The sequence below is a fragment of the Artemia franciscana genome, chromosome 7, assembly GCF_032884065.1.
Source record: "Artemia franciscana chromosome 7, ASM3288406v1, whole genome shotgun sequence".
NCBI lineage: Eukaryota > Metazoa > Arthropoda > Branchiopoda > Anostraca > Artemiidae > Artemia > Artemia franciscana.
In genome coordinates, this window is record NC_088869.1 from 64,425,412 (window position 1) to 64,441,807 (window position 16,396).

General features: G+C 34.9%; 1 protein-coding gene across 1 annotated transcript; it reads left to right on the plus strand.

The window, feature by feature from the left end:
• Positions 1 to 9,302: 9,302 nt before the first annotated feature.
• Positions 9,303 to 16,355, plus strand: LOC136028649 (protein tramtrack, beta isoform-like). The gene is made up of 3 exons (XM_065706474.1): positions 9,303 to 9,444; positions 14,683 to 15,313; positions 16,154 to 16,355. The coding sequence occupies exons 2-3, from the start codon at positions 14,723 to 14,725 to the stop codon at positions 16,172 to 16,174; spliced, it is 612 nt and encodes a 203-aa protein (XP_065562546.1). The 5' UTR covers positions 9,303 to 9,444; positions 14,683 to 14,722; the 3' UTR covers positions 16,175 to 16,355.
• The last annotated feature ends 41 nt before the right edge of the window (positions 16,356 to 16,396 follow it).

A 16,396-nucleotide genomic window follows, 5' to 3' on the forward strand; every position in this document is an offset into this window, starting at 1 on the left:
CAGCTGAATGGTCAAGATTTGGTACAAAGGTCAGAACTTGGTGCCTCCTCCAAGCCCGTGATCTGAAGCGTAGATCGTACTACAACACCATATGCGGGGTATTGGTATCTAAGCTTGAAATTGCTCCGACTTTTAGATTCCGACTGTCGGTTTTCTGTCTTCAGCCACTATTATCGCTACCCCGCACTGTGTCCCAAAAATAAATCGAGTTTTCATAACTGTACAGTGTTGCCAACAGCGGTACAATTGTTCTATTTTGTTACATTTCCCCTCTTAAGGAACATTCTGGTACAATCACAAATTTCCTGGTACATTTTACAAAACGGGGTACAATCTAATACAATAAGATTTGACTGGCCGTCAGGACGTAGCGAGCAAAGGGAATCGTAGTTTGTTTTCTCTTCTAGAGCTTTGACTTTTGCTTTACACATTTATTTAAGTGCCTGTTGTTGGCCTCTTGTGGTCATAATATAGCGTGAAGTAGTACAACCATCTATACGGTAAGTTCAAAATAGGTTAAAAGTGTAAGAAAGCCTGAAATTCTAAACTCAAAAAAAACATGACATTGATCGTTTATCGTAAGGTGTTTATCTAATCTATGGAAGCCAATTAGCCTAGATAATTGAGCAAGGTATGCATACAACAAAACAAAATACATAGACTTTGTGCCAAGAGGCATTGGAGCAAATTATCCCCATATGAAGGAGCAATAGGCTTAGTAACACATAAATCCTCAAGGTCCAAATTTTGGGAGCCATGAGTTGCCTAAAAAAAATTTGTTGGAATGAGAATCTCAACTGTAAATATTTTTTTTCAATCAGATAATACCATTTCCTTTAAACCTGACATGGTACCCCAACATTATAAATATGATTGTAATAATGCGGAGCCTCAATATTGTTGGGTTGCAATATTTAAAAATGAGAGTTTCTGTATGACTGGAAAATTTACAAAAATCGAATGCAAAGAAGAAAGCCTTAACATAAGCACATTTTTTTAATCCAAGTAGTTACTATGTCTCTAGATTATGTTTCTTGACAATTAGGAGATTTTTTTTTCTAACACTTATGAAACCCCAATTTGTTATGTATGTTTATGGTTGGATCAGTCACCGTAAGTTCAATCAGTCATCAAATAACTTTTTGGTGGATACTTTTTGGAAGGGGCCATATCATACACTTAACATAGCAGTAGAAATAATACCTAGGCTAGGCAAATCAGGATTTTTGCAGAGAAACTCAAAGTTTTTAGCAGGTGTCAGTTCTAATTCATCGGAGGTATTCATTTGTACTCTCAAAGTCTCAAATATGATTTGTAGTCCATTCGGGCTGAATCAAGATTTGGTTAATTTATTTTATATGCCTGTGAACATGTTGGGTACAGTAAGAAAACTTTTTTTTTTTTAGATTGGATTAATTTTATTTCAAACATTTATACAAAACATTTTGCTGCACCTGCTAAGAAAGCCCCGAGGGGCTTGTTGGCAGCAGGTGGCAGTCATCTCTACTCTACATATTACTACATACGAAGATTCTACTTATAACACTCACGCATTATTACTATACTTTTGCATCATTACCATACTATTCTTTTGCAAGGAAGAATCTCTTAACAACAGCCTTGAAGGAAGCCAAATGACTCGAATTTCTTATTTCAATTGGAATAATATCCCATACAGAGGGGGCAAAATTTCTAATCATGAAAAAAGCTCTAGCCGTATTTCTAAATGGGTGTACCAGATGTGATGCCCCTCGTGTATCGCGGCTATGAAAATCACAATTAATGGAGAAAAAATTTTCGAAAGAAGAGGGAAGTATATTATTAATAAATTTATATGTGAAAATACTAACTTGGTAGTCTCTTGTTTTTGAAATATCAAAAAGTTGATTCTTAGTATAAAGTTTATTAATATTATGAGTAAATAAAGTTTTAGGTGATAAAAGTTTAACGGCTTTATTTTGGATTTTTTGGATTTTTTTATAACATGATACAAAATTACTAGCCCATAAAGAACAACCATAGCAAATATACGGGTAAAAAATAGCAAAATAAAGTAACCGAAGAATTTTATAGGATACTAGGTTTTTAACTCGGCGAAGCACACCCAGAGATCTGGACAACTTTGAAGCTATAATATTTGAATGTGTTTTACATGATAGATTTTCATCAATCATAAAACCTAAATACTTTGTTACCTTTACTCTTTTTATTTGATTTCCGCTTATTATTAATTCTAAATTAGTTCCAATACTAGATATCCGAAAAATAGAATGTAGTTAGTTTTATTATAATTTAATGTCAAAAGATTGAAATCTTCCCACTCAATAAACTCGGTCATTGCCTTTATCATTTTATCAAAAAGTAGATCAACTGATGGAGCAGCTACAAGTAAAAGAGTATCGTCTGCAAATAGGATTATACCAGCCTCTGACAAATAATACTTAATCCGATCTATAAATATTAAAAATAAAAGAGGACCTAGTATAGAGCCCTGAGGTACTCCGCAAGTTATCGTACTAGCTTCAGAAGTAAAACACCCATTCACCACAACCTGCTTTCGGTCACTTAAATAAGATTCTAAACCAAGACAAACTCTTTCCGGTAACACCGATTTTTTCCAGCTCAAGTAATAACTGTTTATGGTCAATCGTGTCAAAAGCCTTTTTCAAATCCACGAATAAAGCAGCTGGAATCAGGTCCGCTTCAAACGACGTATTTACCCAGTCAACAAGTTTAATGGTTGCCATTTCTGTGGACATTTTTTTCTAAAACCAAATTGAGTATTTATAAGAATTGTATTATTTTCAACGTAATCAGTTAGCCTGGATCCTATCACCTTTTCATATATTTTTGAAAAAAGGGAGGATAGAAATGGGTCTTTTGTTTGAAGGGTTGTCTCTCTTACCTCCTTTGTGCAATGGTATTATTTTAGCCACCTTCAAAACCTCCGGGAAAATTCCTTTTTCCATAGACTTATTAATCAAATTACATACAACTGGCGTTATAACTGATTTAACAGATTTAGCAATCTTAAGAGAAATCCCGTCTACGCCACTTGAGTTTGATTGGATTCTACTGATAATTGTACTCACTTCACTTATGCTACAAGCATTAAAAACCAGCTGATTTTCTAGTGGAATTTCCGACTGAACTATTTTGGGAGGCCGCTTAATTCTTTTCCGAGCATCGTCACAAAGTTTCGCTCCCTCACTAGAAAAATAATCACATAAATAATTCGCATCATCATTTGGGGTAGTCAAATTCCCCTCTCTGTTTGTAATTTATTAATAACTTCTATTTTACCCTTTTGACCCAGGAGTGAATTTACTGTTTTCCATGTTTTTTTCATATCACATTTATGTTTCATAAATTCATTTTGTAAATACATTTTTTCAGCTTTCCGTTTTAATCCGTTTAAAGTATTCCGGTAATTTTTAAACTGCTGAAAATTAATGACAGATGGTTCGCCTAGGTATATTTTATACAATTCATTTTTCCGACTTATAGAATTTAGAATGCCCTGTGTAATCCATGGTTTCTTTGGGAATTTCGTACTACCTCTTTTAAGTCTTCTTAGAGGACACGTATCATTCAATATCTTTGTAAATATTGCAACAAAAATATCATACGCAACCGACGGGTTATCTTCTTCAAAAACTGGAGTAAAATCTGCATCATCCATTTTTCTCTCAAATTTTTTTTAAATTATCTTTTCTTAAATCACGAAAATATGTTTTATTTATTTGACCACTCTTATTTATAATCCTGTAAGATTTTTTTATTTTACTAAGAAGAAAAAGATGGTCGGATCCATCCGTGAGTAGAACATCGGCATACGAACTTTCAAGCAGCTTTCCATCCACAAATATATTATCGATAAGAGTCGCAGACTTATCAGTTACTCGTGTAGGAATGGTTACCAGGGGGTACTGGGATGATGAAATCATAGAGTTAAGAAAATCTAGGCGGCTTGTACTTTTAAGGAGGTCAATATTGAAATCCCCCATTACTACTTTATATTTATGATCATTACTAAATTTCTCCATTAAATGCTCCCTTTTCCTCAATAAAAACTTCCTCATTAAATGACGGTGTCTTATAAACTAAACCAACAACTACATTTTTATCAGGTTTATCTTCTATTTCAATAAAAAGAGTCTCAAGTCTTCCTTCAAGCCAAAGTGAGAGATCCTCCCTTACCCAATACGAAACTCCTTCCTTTATCAACAAAGCCAGACCACCTCGCTCCATAACCTGTCGTTCTTTTCTTTCACTAACATATCGTGGAAACTGGAAATCCCACACTGAAAAATTACCCCTACTCGATACAAACGTCTCACATAGTCCTATTACTAACGGTGTTTCTTGCATATCACTTAATATGTTACACAGTGTAGGGTACGCAGTCCTAAGGCCTTGGCAATTCCAAAATGCAAAAATAGTATCTTCTTTGACCGACCATTTCTTCAGCGACTGACTATCCAAAAAATAACTAGCTTTCATTGCTTGAGTATTATTTCCTTCACTTAAACTATCATTTGCAATAGGGGTGGATAATAATTGGTCAACAGACAGCCGATTACTTTCTAAGTCTAAAAACATGTCGGTCATAATATTTATGATAATACTCTAGTATGTTCAATAGTGCAAACTCTTTGATATCTTAATGACAAAACAAACAAAAAAGTTTTTGACACGAGATTAGCGAAACAAAGCAGCCAACCCCAAATAAATGAAAGAACTGAGGATGGATTCAACATGTCAGTACAGGTCACTGATCAGGTCATTCAGTGACCTAATTTTTAAGATGGCTGAACTGTTTTCCGGTTTGGCTAGCACACGGCCACCATCAGTCCAAACATGCCGAGCTCCAAATTTGTCGCGTGCCAGATTCTGCAGTTGCTTAAGTTTTGGCTTTAAATACTCAGATATAAATACTTTCGATCGGGCGAGCTTCTTTTTGTTCATGAACACGCGATTTGCACACTCAGATGAATGAAAAGTGACGAGAACGGGCGGGATAACATTTTCCGCTGATCTAACTCGAGTACGTAAGCGCTCAGTTGACTTGATGTCACTAGCAAGCACACGGATCTCCATCTTAGCATTGAATAGCTCTAGAACGCTATTGGGCAGCGTTTCTCCACCTATCTGAGACAGTCCATGGATTAGAAGAACGTTCGATCTTCTTTCCTGTTCCAAATCGTCGTTGCGGTATTCTAGAATTTCGATACGATTTTCTAGCGCCGTTATTTGAGCTTGAAACCCCTTGAGCATCTTTTCAATATTTGCAAATTTTCAACTGTAATCGAGACTTATTGCATCATAGATCTCGGTAACAATGGTGTTAATTGCTTGTTCACTGATCACGTCTTTGTCGCCTGAACATTTCTCAATCACCTGTTTGTGAATATCCTGACGAAGATTTTCTTTCAATTTGGCAATTTCACTCTGTGCGTTTTTTCACTCTGCGCGGCCCTTTTATTTTCACTAACCCTTTCACTTTCACTATTTTCACTTTTGACCCTTTTATGTTCACTAAGCTGAACAGTTATGTTATTTTTGCATTGGGTGTGATTATAAAAGATATATTAACCTCTGTTTGGTATTGGGGAGTCCATAGTTACAATATATATATATAAAAAAAAACAATATAAAAGGGTTGATTAAAAATATGGAACCCTTTGACTCTGTAGGCATACTACAGTCTATAAAATATATTGAAGGAATTATGCTTACATGGTAATAAAAGAACATTATTGCTCATTATTTTTCTTTTTTTAGATAGTATGAAAAGAAATCTGTTTTGGGAGTGTTCCAGTCAACCACAAACCCCCATTTTCGGATACACTATGCCAAATTCTGGGCAAATTTATTGTTTGACATAGTCTATGAATAAAGCTAAATACCCTATGAAAAACGCTGGATAGCTGTTGGTACCCTAACCCTGACCTACCTCACTACAGATGAACTATGATTGGTTGATTTCTGAGTTTCACTCATATCATCAATATTTTATTGGGTCCCAGTATCCAGCATTTGGCAGAGATGATAGATATACCCAGCATTTGACATAGACTTTCCCCAAATCATGAGTTAGTGACCCCCCTCCTCTCACGAAAATTCATCCCAAGATGAATTCTCTTGATATTTTCAATTGAAATACCAACTTAAAAGATGACCAATGTTATTTAGGTTATATTAACTCCATTATTTTAATTTTTGTGTAAGCAATTAGTTACATTATAAAATTGGACCTGAATAGCCATATGTATCAATCATAAGTCAGTGCAGGGTAAAAATGGTATCCTTATTTTTCTTACTAAGGTTTTACAGAAGTCAGCCTGATTTGGCTTAATTCCTGTCTCAACGTACTGAATATAATAATGATAAGCGATTGTGAAATATTCTTTCGATTTTTGTTTGTTTTAGATGAGCAAAGAACAGCCGTCTATTAACCACTTTTTCAAGCCTCTGGGAAACATTTACCTTCGACGAAAACTGCAAATGTTAGTAAGGATCAGCTTTTCATTCCTACAGGCCCTATTTCTCAGCCCTCATACAACAGAAAATAAACTGAAAGCTCACCGAACAGAATTCCAGAAACGGTAGGAAAAAGAAAAAGCACATTGATCAACAATAGTGATACCAGTGAAGAACACAAAAGCCTAGATATTTCGACAAACATTAAAGACCAATCTTCTCATCTCACTATGATGACGTTCTTTGCAGACTCAGAGGTAAGGCAGTCTGTATGTCCTGACGTAGAAGAGAAATAAAAGATCACCCATAGACCTCAACTGTAGATGCTGTTGTTGATAGTCTCGGCAGCACTTCCCAAGACAAAGAACCTTCAATTCTTTGAAGAATCTACAAGAGACAAGATAAAGAGCCTACAGGAAAGCCGCACTGCATTTTGTGTAACATTGACTTGTCAGGTAGTAGCTTCCATATTAGGCGCCATTTGAGCAATCCCACACATTTGAAAAAAGTGTCTGCAACTCTTTGTGCAGTTTTCATAGAACAGTTTAATAAAAATGTTCAGTAAACAAACAAGGACAGACTTTTGATTAGCCAGAAAATCAGATAGGCGGAACTAATTCAAGTGGATTTGTGGTGCGCCATAGCTTGCCAATCAATATCATGAAGGAGCTTCCTGAAACCTTGAAGAGGGCCTTTTCTGACTCTGAAATTGCAAAGAGAGTCCAGTATGATCGCACAAAACCACACACGTGATCAATTCTATAATTGGAGAAATTGCGTTTAATTACTTGTGCCACCTTATAAAAAAAACCTGTTTTTCTATAATAATTGACGAGAGTACTAATGTGAGTAATTCCAAAAGCCAAGTGGTTGTAGTTCGTCACTTTTATGAAGTGAAGGAAGGTCAGAGTCCTCGATAGAAGAAAATTGTGAAATACTCATTCTTAAAGCTGATTGAACTACAGCATTGCACAAATGGAGATCTACACACAGCGTTAACAAACCTTGTGTTTAAAGAAATTGTGGTGCCAAAGCAGAATCTGATCGGTTTTACTACAGAGAATACATCTGTAATAATGGGAGGACAAGGTTGTGTGCAAGCAAAGCTTTTTCTTGACTCATCGAACCTATTTCTCCTCGGGTGCACATGCCATTCAATCCATTTGTGTGCTAGTGCAGAAAGTCAGAAGCTACCTGAAGACATCAAAGAATTCTGTCAGGACATCTATAAATACTTTAGCAGAAGCCCCAAAATGGCTGGAGAGTTCATCAACATGCAGGAACTGATTGGCGCTTGACAAGCATAGGATTCTATGTCATGTCACAACTAGGTGGCTTTCCCGACTCCCAGTAATTCTACGCTATCTCAAGCAATTGCAATGCTTGATACTTTACTTTCGGCTAGAAAACTTTAAAGAAGGGGACAAGTCAGCTAAAGCCAAAGATATTCTGGAGCAATTGCTGTCACCGATCTTAAAAGCCAAGTTTGCTTTCCTAGCATACATGCTACTATTTGTCATGGACCTGAATAAACAATTCCAGTCGGAGAAGGCATAAATTCACATTCTTTACAACCGGGCTAGTGAGCTGTACAAAGCAATTGTCAGTCCTTTTTTAAGCCATCAAACGTGGAGAAAACAGAAGCATCTCTGATGCAGCTCAGGGACCCACAACATTTCGAGACATAAAATAAGAAGATTGTGGAAGTCGTGTAGAAGCCGTGTAGAGTCGTTTATCAACAAAAAGATTTTATTATCAGCTCTAACTACTTTCAAGACAACATGCGCAAAATACTGGATAGAACTGAGCAACGAAATAAAGAAAGTTTTTCAGTTCAAAGTTCTTGTCGATTAAAACCCTAAACAGACTAGACCCAAAGACAGGAACGTCTCGCGACCGTGGGAACTTGAGCATTGTCCCACTATTGACCCAGTTTCCAAGTTTGGCAAAGAAAAGTGATCGAAAAATCTTGCCAAGGAATGGAAATGTTTACCATTTTGCTCTGATCTCAAGAAATATGCAAACTCTGACCCAGGTCATTTCTGGTGTAAAGTAGTAAAACGGTATGATAGTCCTCAAACAAAAAGTTTTTCGCTCTTGGATGAATTCATTATGAAATTGCTGATCCTTCCTCATTGTTCTACTTGTTCTGAAAGGACTTTTTCTGCTGTCAATCTCAATAAGACCAAGTTGAGAAACAAACTCGGCTTTGCTACCCTGAATGCTCTTCTGGTGCTAAGGGAGTTGTTACCAAGGACTGGAAGTCCCCAATAAATATGGCGACAGACCCTGACTGGAGAAAAAATGGAAGAGGATATAAGAAATCTGCTACTGCAAGTGACGTTACGGTTTATGACTCGGGTGATGAGGTTTAGTGCAATATTGGCTTCTAACTGTAGTTTATGTCCACCCATTGGTCTCTCCTTGTTTTACTTGCTGTTCTTGTTACTCTTTTTTTTATCTGAAATAGTTCAAAGTTCCTCAAATGTAATTAATTGTTTCCTCTTTTATACGTAATTTTAAGCCTAAATTTGGAAGGGGCAGTTCAATTTTGGAAATAAAAAGCAAAGGTTGTTTATTGTTCTTTATTGAATCAAAATTCTGCTTATTTGAAGGAGTGAAGCCAAAATGGTCTCTGCAGGGGAAAGGAGATATCCCAAGTTTTTTTTTAAAGAAGATATCTGATACGTTTACGCAATTTTAGCGCAACACGCAAAAAATTAGACATGGTAAAATTTTTGATCAGTGGAACACTGTTTGGGCGTTTTGCGGTACTTTTTCTTACTAACTTTTGGCAATGCACAAACTGTATTGGTATCTATTTAAGCTGCGCAGAGGCGGATGGCGATGGCTTAATCACTCATGAATTATAACTGATATATGAAGTGACAAATACAGGAAATAGAGGCAAGATGCAGTGCTTAGTTGTAAATATTGTTACAACATAATCTTATTTGCTAGGTAAGCATACGGAATGAGAGAATTGAAATAGTAGGCTACCCTAGCTAAAGCCTGGTCAATCTACAAATCATTAACCTTGAAGTGTACTTAGCTATTACTGTTTTAGTTGGAATAAAGTAAGGTATATCCCCCTATCAAAAATATATTAACCTCCCCTTGCCCTTCCTTCCAAAAACCAAAAAGTTTCAATTCAACTTCTTAGTTGTGAGACAAGGAAGGGTAGGACTATACTCACCAAGCTGTTAGTAAAGTTTGCCTGCATTGAGTATAATTTATAGTAAAATTCTAGTTAATTTAATTCTTGCTATCTCAGAAAGGGTTTAGGTTAGGAAAATGAAACTTTCAGGGATGGGTCTACAGGCTAAAGTATGTCCTGGGAAGGTATTTGGTAAAATTCTAGTTAATTGACTTCTTGCTATATCATAAAGGGTTTAGGTTAGGAAAATGAAACTTTCAGGGACAGGTCTACAGGCTAAAGTAGGCCTATGTTGCTGTAAGATTGTCCCTGTAAAAGTATAAAAGTATGTCCCTGTAAAGACTCATCCCCAAAAGTCTCATTTTCCTAAGCTAAACCCTTTATGAGATAGCAAGAAGTCAATTATCTAGAATTTTACCAAACTTACCAGCATTCTGACTTGAATTTACCAGCATTCTGACTTTATGCAATTTCTGTAATTCTGGCTATGGTATAGCATTGCTTATGCTATATAAGCTTTTGCAAGGTGTCATTTGATAGGAAATTGAAAGTTTTAGTGTCCTTTTTATGTACAAAATATGGTCAGAGGGCAACTAGCCTCCACCATGCACTGTTGGTCAATCAATGTTGGTATTACCAGAACAATTTTTTGGGTCATGAAACTATTGTTGATAGATGCATTTTGACTTTTTGAAAAAAATTTTCTCTCTTGCAAAACTACTGCAAACTCACCATTATGGAGTTATTCCAGCCCAAATATTCTTGTACTTATACATATAGAATTGCAATAATTTCCATTTTCATTGATTGGAAATTTGAAATTGCTAATGTTTTAAGACTGAAAATTGCTCTGTGGCTTTTAGAGACAATTTTTGTTAGGTTAGGTTAGGTTGAGTTTATGGTAGCTGTGCAAGAGAGAAAAGAGGTTCAAAAAGTCAAAATGCATGCATTAACAATAGTCTCATGACCCCCAAAAAAATGGTATTGTAATACCAACATTGACCACACTGTTTTTCCCAAAGGCACCTAATCAAAGTTTTAACACATCCATTTTAATGAAAATAATCCAGACCAAATAACCTATGCCTCTAGGGTAGGGTCCCCTACAGTCCCTTGGGCAAGGACTTAAAGCTTTGTCAACTGTCCATTGTTTTTATATAAGGATTTTATTGAAGGAGTGGTTGGGCAAACTTCTACCAACCTTGATTTGCAATTAAAAGCCAGGCTATGATGCTCTTATTGAGAGTCAAAAGTAATCTGAGGGTGACCTGGTGCCCCTCCACACCCTTTTTTCAAATAGATCAGGTCAAAATTAGAAGTAGCCATTTTGTTTATAATTGTTCAAAGGTCAAATAACTATGACTATGTTTTCCATCACCCATTACTCTTGTTTTTATGGTTCTTGTTCCTTTGCAGTTGATCCAATTTACAGGTAGCCTATATGGGTTGAAACAATAGAGATGCAAATTTAAAATCTAATTTAGATCTTTAACCAGTTGGTTCTTATTGAGTACTTTTGTTCTGCTCCAATGCCATTTTTGAGGGATCAAAGCTCTTCTCCAAAAAATCCTAAAATTTGTTTTTTAATCAATATTTTAATATTAAGATCAATTGAAATAATAGCTACCATTCTTGGATCTTTTACAAGTGCCAACTTTTCCATAAAAAATAGTTTTTTTTCTTCAAATATATTCTTAAATTTTTGTTATGCTTTGTTATTTTGAGCCCCTTTATAGACTCAAAATGTAAGTTCCTTTGAAGCAATTACTTTGGACAAACTCTAGTTTTTCTTGTCATCTTTATGTGATAGGTTTGCTATGCACATACCAAATTCCTGTTCTGGTTGAACAAGTCCTTTATGTAGCTTTGATGTCAGCTGTGGTAAACTGCCTCAGAATGTTCTTTTTACAATTCCCATGTTTAGAGTGTATTGGAGGCAACTGACCTGAGCATGTTGGTCAAATTTAAATTCTTCATCCACAAGTATACTCAGGTACTTTCAGCATGGGGAGAATCAGTCACTTCCCAACACCATCTATTCCACACATGTTATCCTGACCCCAACCATTCTCTCTGCTAAAACAAATTACCCTGCATTTCTTAATATTGATTCTAACCTCCTGAGTTTTGCCCAATCTGATAGTTTGTCTGTATCAGCTTGTAATAAGGCTGTTTTGCAGGGCTGATGATTTTCAAATGATTGGCATACAAGTTCATTTTATTTTTGATGGAATGTGAGGATTGTTGATATAGATGTTAAATAATGTTAGACCAAGGATTGTTCCCTCTGGGACCCCACTTTCCATCTCAGTACTATCTGAGCAAAATGCCCACTCAACAACCTCCTGGCTCATCCCAATTGCAATAAATTTTGCCTGCAGTTGAAGATGACATTCTTTGTCATCTTGAATATCATCTTAAATGAATATTCTCAATGATTTTTCTACATTTCTTCTTCCTGTCAATTGCTTACAATGTGCGGTTAAATTAAGAAAAAGACAAAATTTTTACTAATAACAATCTTCATTTTTTTGTTCAGCTTGCATAGAAGAATATCTCTGCTGCACTAAGTATAAATCTTGGCTACTATTGTATCAGGAAGTCTAAGAAAAAAACAAAGTAAATAAATATGTCACATTTGGGGTTTGATTTCTATTGAAGTTAGTGTTTCAGGCCTGTATAGGTCAATAATTAGTATTGCACTTCTGTTGTAGATGTTTTTGTCATGTTTGCATTTTCCCCAACAACATTTTCCCCACAAGTTAACAATGCTAAAAAAATTTTATTAATGAATATGTAGAAAACCAATTGGTTATAACTTAACCCATCTAAAGCAGTTGTTATTTTCAAATGTATACAAGTTTAGAAAAGAGTAATGTGTAATGCTGAAAAACTTATTTTTTGAATTTTTTTTCTGAGAATTCTAACAGCATCTTCTTTTGTTTTGCATTGTATTTGTACTTGTTTTGTTTTTTGTTTTTTTGGGGGGGGGTAATTGGTAAACTTGCTTTTAAAGATATTTCAATTTACAGTCTGAACTGGTGATATTGTTTTACCTTAAATTGAAGCTTGGAGCAATGTAAGGATTTCTCCTTGTGAAGCACCAGAGGTGATGATTGAGGTTGTTTCCTATGTTATATAGTGGCCTGGTGTAGTTGAATGATTAGTAGCTTCCCAGTTGATTATGCTCTCTAGAGTAGTATCCAGCCTTTGAAAATATCAATGGATTCTACAGTAACTGTGTCTTCAGCAAAACTCAGAGAGCTATTAGCTTACTTATTTGTACAGAGTAAAGTATTTTCCATGAATCTCAAATTTGAAAATAAATGAGATTTATTTAAGGAAAACCAGTAATTTTTTTCTGATCCAAAAATCTATCTATATTTGTGGAAATAGCCTCTTGAGCTTTATTTGGAGTAAGAATTTCTTGAGTTTACACTTTTCTTTCCTGTTTATCACTGCTTTGCAGCAAAATTTCAATAGCTCATAAAATCTGAAAAATAAAAGTCAGAACTGATAATTAAACCAGGTAGCATTCTGAAATCATTACCAAAGTATCTCTGAAAGAGCTTCTATATAAGCATTTGCACAGAAAAAAGACTGAATATCCAACAGGGTATACTAAAGTAAATATATTATGATGAGCCAATGTTATAATATAATAAGCAAATGATATAACATTAAGGTATTAAAATTAGCAAATGGTAGCACATTCTTATTATCAAACCTATAGTTAGATGCATTTCCCATCTCACTCACTCCCTCCTTTCCCTTCTTTTTATGCTTCAAAACAATTTACACTATTTCATATCAAAAAAGAAAAAGAGCTGTTGTGCCCATATTTAGGACATCTCAAATCGTTTGCCAAATACTGTCTACTGTTAAAAGTTTATAATACTTTGTACCAAGAAAAAGCTATGTACCTGAACTTATGGCAAAGTTTAGCTGTGGAATATTAACCCTTGCAAGAATATGCTAATAAGTTTGAAGCTCATCATTACCTGTTGAAGAATAATCTTTATGAGCTTTTTTAAGTCCTTTTCTTTATTCATATGTACATCAATGATTATAAATACAATCATGTCTTGATTTGTTGAGCTTGTAAAAATCTAGCCAACCTTTTTTGACCATAATTTATTACAGCCCTGGTTTTAAATTAAGACTGACAAATTTGTGCTTCTAAATTTCATAGAATATGTTTGCATTAAAAGTTTTGATTAAGTATAATCCTTTAGCAATTCTTTGTGTTAGCTATCTAATCTGGCAAAGAGTTTTTGCTAAAGAAAGTAAAACAGTTCAAAAGAGGGATGAAACCTTTTTATTGACAGTGAATAGATATAAAATTATTTAACTGGATGTTTCCAACACATATACAGTGTTTTACTGCTGATAATGAACACTGTATATGTGTTCGAAATATCCAGTTAAATGATTTTATATCTATTCACTGTCAATAAAAAGGTTTCATCCCTATTTTGAACTGTTTTACTTTCGTCATGGAAAGACAGTGTGGTCTTCAAGTTATTTTGCTAAAGAGTTTCACTACCATAACTAAAATGTAACATAATTATAATACAATAGCTAAAATAATGTAAGTATAAAGCCTTGCAACTTTTCCATTAAAATATGACAAAAAAAGCTACTTGGTTTTCATTTAAGGATCACACTGCAATAACATGTGGTTTAAAGGTTTTGGAAATATGGTTGGTCATCATGTTGCAATGACTGGGCATGAGTCAATAGCTAGCAGGTTAAATCTAAGAGTCTTCAGTGTGTGTACAAAAACTAATTGGATAATATTGAGTTATGAATTCTCGCAAATTACAAAAGTATATTGTTCAACTTTTAGAGAGAGAGAGAGTACTATAATCAAGGTAGTCATAGTTATAAATTGAATTGGAATGTTAAAGTTTTGAAAGATGAATAAATTCATAGAGTTGCTCTTTAATCTCTAATTGTAGAGTACTTTCTTGGTCTTTACCTTTAGTGCCTATAATGACTGTGATTTGGAATACTCATTTATATGGTTCAATCCATTTCAGCAAGTTTGGGTCATTCAAGGATTTAGTAACTATTTCTGAAATGGAGCCAAATCAGTTTTGTTTGAAGTGGAACAACTACCTGGATGTATTTCATGGAGCTTTTTTACCTCTATTAATCAGTGAACATTTCACAGATGTCACCATTTCATGTGACAGTCAAAGTATCAAATGTCATAGACTTGTTCTCTCAACATGTAGTCCCTACTTTGAAACACTGCTTCTAGGGATATCCCACCCCCATCCTATTATTATTCTAAAGGATGTGAAATTTCAGGATCTTCTATCTTTGGTGAAATTTATGTATACAGGTGAAGTGACTGTTCCACAAGCTCAAACTAGCTCATTAATAAAAGTGGCTGAAATGCTTAAAGTTAAAGGTCTTGCTTACACCAATGAGACAGCTAACGAGATACAGAAATCTAGCTATCTTGCTCAAAACACTCAAATCACTCAAACTGCTGTGAAGAGAAACAGAGTTGATACAACCCCTGAAAATAACTTGTTGGCTGAAGATTCTTCCAGTTATCTAGAACCTCCTGCAGCAGATACCTCAAATGATAAGTTGGTAAACTATCCTGCTCAAACCAGTTTCTCTGTTTATCAAACAGATTTTGGTGCATGCAACTCACTGGTAAGTTTTTTTTTATTGAACTTTACTTTATTCAAAGCCAAGTGACCAAAGAATGGTTATGTATCTAATTTTGTTTCAATTTCGGGAAGGAGCTTGTATAGGTTCAAGTCAAAAGGTAGCATGATACTTTGTTATACTCTGTATACTTTTGTACGCTTTTATACTTAGACACTAGAATCCTCATTCACACCTGTAAATTACCTTTGGCTACAACTTTGATAACATAACAGCTAAAAAGTACAAAGCACAAGGTTGGATTTTGCTATTAAGATTTTCTTCTTTGATCTGACATTTTATTTTCTTACATTCTGGTTTTGTTTAGTTCAAAGTGCTAATTGGCTGTCTTCGTGCTCCCAGGAATTGGCAGCAGTCGCTTTTTATCACTTTTTTTTAGTATGTTTGACTTTTTGTCACTTTTTCTCCGAAGCTGTCACATTTTTTGTACATCTTTTAGTTTTTTTTTTGTTTTTTTTTTTGTTTTGTTTTTTTAGCAATCTAGTGAACTAACAGAAGGTCAGACATTCAAGCTCCTAGAAAAGGTAAATTCACTCTTGTTAAATAATCCTCCTGTAGCTACTCATAGGTCTCCCCTTGCTGACTATCCACCCAAATTAGCTGCTTAGAAGATGAACATTTTGTCTCAAAACATTTAGTTATGTTTCCAGTATTTGCTTCTCTTTTTGAGTTTGACTGTTGCCTGAAGAGGGTACAAATTAAGACCTATAAGCTTAGGGGGCGTCAAAACATAAGAAGGCTTTATGAATTGATACTTGTTTGCATAAATATATGAGTTGGTGAGAAGGCTTTCTAAATTTATTCTAACTCCTATTCGTTTTTTAGGTCATTTTGAGTGATGGGTAAGACAAATTTTTTTGCAAAACTGGTTTGGTAGGGAAGACTGGACTGGACGCATAGTGCAAGAGCAGTGATGATGAGAGTTCATTTTACTGCAAAATATGCAAAAAGACACTCAGCTGCCAAAAAGAATTTCAAGCTCTTCTTCAACATGCCGCCAAGAAAGAATACAAGGTGAAAAAGTGTACTGTGCTAAACTCACGTCAACTCAGTCTCACTGGACCAACT